The sequence below is a fragment of the Haliotis rubra genome, unplaced genomic scaffold (genome assembly GCF_003918875.1).
Source record: "Haliotis rubra isolate DU_JTF1 unplaced genomic scaffold, ASM391887v1 Scf244, whole genome shotgun sequence".
Taxonomy (NCBI): domain Eukaryota; kingdom Metazoa; phylum Mollusca; class Gastropoda; order Lepetellida; family Haliotidae; genus Haliotis; species Haliotis rubra.
Genome location: NW_025766492.1, coordinates 246,467 through 253,294, shown reverse-complemented (window position 1 = coordinate 253,294; position 6,828 = coordinate 246,467). Strand labels below are relative to the sequence as shown.

Genomic DNA, 6,828 nt, shown 5'->3' with positions numbered 1-6,828 from the left:
CGGTGTATTAGCTGTGATGATGTCATACCCAACGTGATGTGAATGCCCGGATGTGGCAGCCTCCCTTCACACCCGCCACAATTACAAGGTGTGTGTTGACGGCCGGCCCCATTTTGGGGGGCAATGTTTCTGCTGACGCAGATGAGTATCCAATCAGTGGCATCTGGGAACGAAACACGTCCATTATAGTTCTCGCAAATGAGAGCTTATGTTATAAATGGGGTGCAAAAAACGACACGAGAAGCTCTAGTTATACATGTTTTCAGCACGGGATTTTAAAACGATGTTTTTCTGTAAGGTGTTTGTGTTGGGAGACTCGCCTTAATAAGATAACGGACTGTTGCAAGATATTGTATATAAACTCAGCATGGCCGGCGCTGTATTTAGTCGTGGCTTGTTTGGGTTCAGTAAAAAGAGTACTACCGATAAGCCGGTCCTGTTTAGAAAACAAACACATAAAACATAATCTGCCGTATTTATCTTGAACGGCTCATTTTTTGTAGATTTGCTTGCCATGGCTGAAGTTGAATCAAGTGTTCACGTGTTTGGTTTAGATGGAAGAAAGACCGAGACAATGTCTGTACCATGTGAGCTCCACATCAACATGAAAGAAATGACTTTCGTTGTACAAGATATCTTGACCCTTCAAGCTGAGAGTAGAGGGACATTCAGTATGTTAATATCATTAATGATGATGATGATGATGATACTGATGATGATGATGGTGGTGATGATTAAAAAGGAGGAGAAAAGAAGAAGAAGATGATGACGACGATGATGATGACGATGACGACGACGATGATGACGACGATGATGATGACGACGACGATGATGATGATGACGGTGGTTGTCACATACATGACACATCTATGACGTACTCCAGGAAACTGGTATTATAGTATGACCAGAAATTATTGAGAATTTTAGGAATATGTTTAATTGGATTTCTAGTATAAACAACCTTGACCCGGTATCAAGTGCTTGGTTTCATTCAAGAGAGACAACTCCGTTAATCCATTTTCATTAGTTTGTGAAGAGTTATCCCCTTTGTTTACTTACTAGCAGACGACATTTACAGTGATCCTCAGTATGGATGATTTAGAGAAGAGGAAGTTGATTTTAGAGTATTATAACAAGGACATCAGATCAGCTAAAGTGATTTCATTTATAACAGGCATCCCTTTGTCCACTGTTTATCGTGTTTTGAAAAATATTGCAAATGGATATGGCATTGAGCACCAGGGAGGCGCAGGTAGGCCCAGAAAATTGACTGTCGGTGACAAGAGGCGGCTTGGTATTCTTGTTTCTAAAAACAAACGAAGGAGTTTAGAAAACTTAAGGCTGGATATGATTGATAGAGGAACTGTGGCTGTCTGTAAGGAGAGACAATTAGAACTGAGCTGCATGCAGTGGGTTGGCAGAAAAGTCGAGGAATTCTATCACCGATCATGAAACCTGAACAAAAGGAGCGAAGGTTGAACTGGTGCTTACAGCATAGAAATTTTAACTGGGACAATGTGATTTTCTCAGATGAAAGTCCTGTGTGGCTGTTTCCTAATACACTGAAATTCTGGACCAAACAAACTGAAAAACCTTTGTATCAGCGCCCAAAGTACAGTCCGAAATTTAACGTGTGGGGTGGCATATCTGTGTTAGGGCAACGCCCTCTGTGTATTGAAGGGAATATGAACAGTGAGCGGTACACATATATTCTCGAGGGACATTTACTTCCATCTGCTCACATGTTCTATGGAAATGTTTTGGATTTTCCAGCAGGACAACGACCCAAAACACCGTTCAAAGCATTCACAGGCCTGGTTTCGGACCCAAAATATGACATTATTAGATTGGCGGTAGAAGCTATAGCCCTGACCTAACTCCAATAGAAAATACATGTATTTGGGGACTTATGAAGGAAAATGTCAATGGAAAAATCTGACAAATATTGCTGAAACGAAAGAAGAGGTGGTCCGATATTGGGACAGCATCGACCACGACTTTCTAACTTCTTTGATCAGTAGTATGCCCCGGCACATTGAAGCCTGCATTGCTGCCCATGGTGACTTGACAAAATATTAACTGTTCACCTGTCTTTGAATCTGGAGTTATGTTCTGCTAATATTCACATTTAATACGTGAGTAATGAGTGAAAACAACTTACAATCTTTAAATTCGTCTTAATTTCTGCGGTACTGTAATTAATAGGCATCGTGTTTAAATGTTACTCAGCTTCAGCGGTATGTTTTTGGCATCGTGGTGAGTCAGTGTATAGAATGTAAACCTAAAGTGGTATAATGTATTATGGCGATGAGACAGCAATATACATTCCTAGATACTCGTGTAAGAAAGGTGAAGTGAAACTGGTTTAAATAAGTGTGTGCGTGCGTGCGTGCGTGCGTGTGCTGGCCCACTGCGTTATCTCACCTGAGTTTAACCTCCCACACACTATATACTGACTAGTTGACCCTTAATGCCACACAAAGAAGGGTAAGTATAATCTGTTAACGCCATCTTTGATCATGCAGCCAGGGAATCGAACCTCAGACTTTCCACTAGCGGGCTGCCACTCTACCCACTAGACCATGGAGGCAGTGAACAGTGTAGAGCCAGGTGTGTTACCTTTGATCATGGTCCTTCCATACTACAACATGGCAGCGATAACCTTTGCTGGTCTAGTATAAGACATCATGATAATACCCAGCATCACAGGTCACTGTTTAGCGTGTTGTAACATAAAACGATAGTTTGAATCACTTCAATGATATATATGGTGATAATTTTGGCATTTTGTACTCAGTGTAATGTTTTTGAGAAGTTCTGGCAGAGTGTGGAGGCATGGTGAAACGATAGAGTTCCTACTCTGTGTTTTAAGTAGTTGAACAGAAAAGTTTTCTTGTGAAAACACGTGTGAGTGTGTTTGGCACCTGGAGAAGATGATTGTAATGTGTTTGTGTGAGTGACTGAGTTAGTGAGTGTGTTTGGCACCTGGAGAAGATGATTGTAATGTGTTTGTGTGAGTGACTGAGTTAGTGAGTGTGAGCAGAGACCATATATTAGATTATGGTCTCTGGTGTGAGAGTGTGGATGTGTGTGAGTGAGTGAGTTAGTGAGTGTGAGTGAGTGAGTATGTATGTGCGTGAGTGTTTGTTTTTGTTTGTTTGTGTGCATACATGCGCGCGTGCCATGTTGAGTAGTGCGTGTGTGCGTGCGCGTATGTCAGCAAGTGAACATGAGTGAATTTGTGATGTTGTCGGGTGTGGTTTTGGTGTGGGAGGATTGCCCGAAATTCGATAGGTCTTGAATTTTACCACCTACAATATAGTGTGTGTGCGTGTGTGCGCGCGTGCTTTGTGTGTGTGTGTGCTGTGTGTGTGTGTGTGTGTGTGTGTGTGTGTGTGTGTGTGTGTGTGTGTGTGTGTGTGTGTGTCAGTGTGTGTGTGTGTGTGTGTGTGTGGTGTGAGTGTGACAGGTGGTGAGGGAGGGAGCAAGACGATAGGGAGACCCAAGGACGCTGGGGTCAGCTGACCCGAGGCCAGTCTAAACAACTCCGACAGATGGTGAAATCAGCAACATCCTCAACAACAACAACGCCAACGGGGAACTATGGTACCTCTCCGTTACTTCTGTTACTGAAACTCCTACCGTGGTGGTGAAAACAAAACAACACAGTTCTGACGGAAGTTAGTTAACGGATGATCCCGACTCAAGTCCACCAAACGTCCACTTCTCGGGTTGTCTTCTTTCCAGACTTCCCTTCAAACACGCGCACTCTGTGAACGAGTACATCCCCAGGGAGGGGTGTATGTATCCTTCAGTGAGTGCTGGGTGCCAGGTATGCCTAGTGCTATATTATACACAGGATCATACTGTCGGTAACAGTCCCGAGAGGGGCATTAACAAACAACACATATCGAGGCTTCTTTAACGCTTATATACGCATCCCAAGCACGATCCTCCGCCTCCTGTTCGTCACCATCATCAACATCATCATCATCATTATCAAAACATCGTGATTATTATCTGCCTCACCACGTTCAATATCACCCTTATTATTACCCTCATCATCCACAACATCATCACCCTCACCCTCAGCAACATCTTCAACACCATCCTCAACATTATCATCCTCATCATGACCAACACCCTCGACCTCATTCTCATCCTCACCATCATCGACATCGCCATCTCATCAACACACTCAACTTCATCGTCATCAACACCTTCAACATCATAGTCCTCATCATGATCAACACCCTCGACCTCATTCTCATCCTCATCCTCACCATCATCGCCATCTCACCATCATCAACACACTCAACTTCATCGTATCACCACCTTCAACATCATCGTCCTCATCATGATCAACACCCTCGACCTCATCCTTACTATCATCAACGACATCAGCAGCAGCAGTAACATCATCATCACCATCATCAGTATCGTCAGCATGTCTATCATCTCGCATCTGTAGCTGGTCCAGATTCCAGGCTTCTGTTATACGCCTGACGTATCTTCCCGTGACACACGGCTTATCTAAAACCACGCCTGTAATCGCGATACTATTGCTAAAGTAGGCGTCATAACAATCGGTTGACAAAGTATTTAAAATATGTTTCGCCACGAAGGTCCTGTGTTTATTTTGCTTTCATATTTCAGTTCCAATTCTTCCTCCGACCAAATTCTAATTTAGCAGAAGCTAAAAGTCTGCACAGACGTTGTGTTGTGGATGGTCTATATTACAGCGATCATACTTTAATGTGCATTATTAGATGATCCCAGTACCATGCCTGATTTGTACATGATGATAAATGAGTTTGCACATCTCGATGTGTACACCTCCTCATCCCGCTATTAGCGCCGCCCACCTCGGATATGTTGCCTCTAGCACCGGGTTTATTTTCTAAATACTGCACGTCAGTCTGTGCTTCTGGTTTTATGGCATAGATGCTTGTTTGTGATGCTTAGCATTGGAGTACATGTACAACCCCCGAGTGATATTGATGTCTACCAAACACACGCACACACACGCACACGCGCGCGCGCACACACACAATCACACGCACACGCTCACACTCACAAACACACGCACACACGTTCACACACTCGCACGCGCGCACGCGCACACGCACACGCACGCACACGCGGGCACGCACGCACGCACACACACACACACACACATATATACACACAGGTATGTTCGCTAGACTAACGCTGAACCTGAGGAAATCTAGACTTACTTCGTTTAGGGCTTTAGCATTGCAAGGAGGGGCTAGGACTGTGAGACCAGAATACCAACAAACTCAAAACAGAAGTACAGAAAGGGGAAACGCACCAACGCGAGAAAAATTGCAATTCGTTGGGTTTTATTGTGATTTCAGGAGAACATAGAACATTATATCTACATACAGTCAATGAGGAAATATACAATGGTCCGATGTGGACACAGGTGGACATACCGCAGCATCACCTCCTCCGACCTTGATTGTATCACCTCACCTCCAAGTGTAGCTGCTGGCGGTAATTGAGGCTGAAGGTATGCTGGGCGTGTGCTGACCAGATGAACAGCTGACGCGGCAGCTGAGCCCAGATCGGTCATCTCAAATGACCTGGCTGATGGGCATTCGGTCAGCGTTCCTCATCCGATTGTCATCAGGGAGGTGAGGAGGGGGGTAATATCTGTCTTGATGGTAGTGCATCCAACATTTACATGATCTACGTAGTGCCACAATATGCGCCCAACGTTTACATGATCTACGTAGTGCAACAATATGCGCCCAACTTGTACTTGATCTACGTAGTGCCACAATATGCGCCCAACTTGTACATGATCTACGTAGTGCCACAATATGCGCCAAACTTGTACATGATCTACGTTGTGCCACAATATGCGCCCAACTTGTACATGATCTACGTAGTGCCACAATATGCGCCCAACTTGTACATGATCTACGTAGTGCCACAATATGCGCCCAACTTGTACATGATCTACGTAGTGCCACAATATGCGCCCAACTTGTACATGATCTACGTAGTGCCAAACTTGTACATGATCTACATTGTGCCACAATATGCGCCCAACTTGTACATGATCTACGTAGTGCCACAATATGCGCCCAACTTGTACATGATCTACGTAGTGCCACAATATGCGCCCAACTTGTACTTGATCTACGTAGTGCCACAATATGCGCCCAACTTGTACATGATCTACGTAGTGCCACAATATGCGCCCAACTTGTACATGATCTACGTAGTGCCACAATATGCGCCCAACTTGTACATGATCTACGTAGTGCCACAATATGCGCCCAACTTGTACATGATCTACGTAGTGCCACAATATGCGCCCAACTTGTACATGATCTACGTAGTGCCACAATATGCGCCCAACTTGTACATGATCTACGTAGTGCCACAATATGCGCCCAACTTGTACATGATCTACGTAGTGCCAAACTTGTACATGATCTACGTAGTGCCACAATATGCGCCCAACTTGTAACTTAGTGCCACAATATGCGCCCAACTTGATCTACGTAGATCTACGTAGTGCCACAATATGCGCCCAACTTGTACATGATCTACGTCTACGTAGTGCCACAATATGCGCCCAACTTGTACATGATCTACGTTGTGCCACAATATGCGCCCAACTTGTACATGATCTACGTAGTGCCACAATATGCGCCCAACTTGTACATGATCTACGTAGTGCCACAATATGCGCCCAACTTGTACATGATCTACGTAGTGCCACAATATGCGCCCAACTTGTACTTGATCTACGTAGTAAAGGTGTAATATGGAACGAGATATGTTCCACTAAGG

At 44.3% G+C, this 6,828-nt stretch overlaps 1 protein-coding gene across 1 annotated transcript; it reads left to right on the top strand.

Annotated features, from left to right (window-relative positions):
* The first annotated feature begins 5,746 nt into the window (after positions 1-5,746).
* On the top strand, positions 5,747-6,502 carry LOC124278972 (saposin-like protein 11). The gene has a single exon (XM_046714762.1). The coding sequence runs from the start codon at positions 5,747-5,749 to the stop codon at positions 6,500-6,502; it is 756 nt and encodes a 251-aa protein (XP_046570718.1).
* Positions 6,503-6,828: the final 326 nt, after the last annotated feature.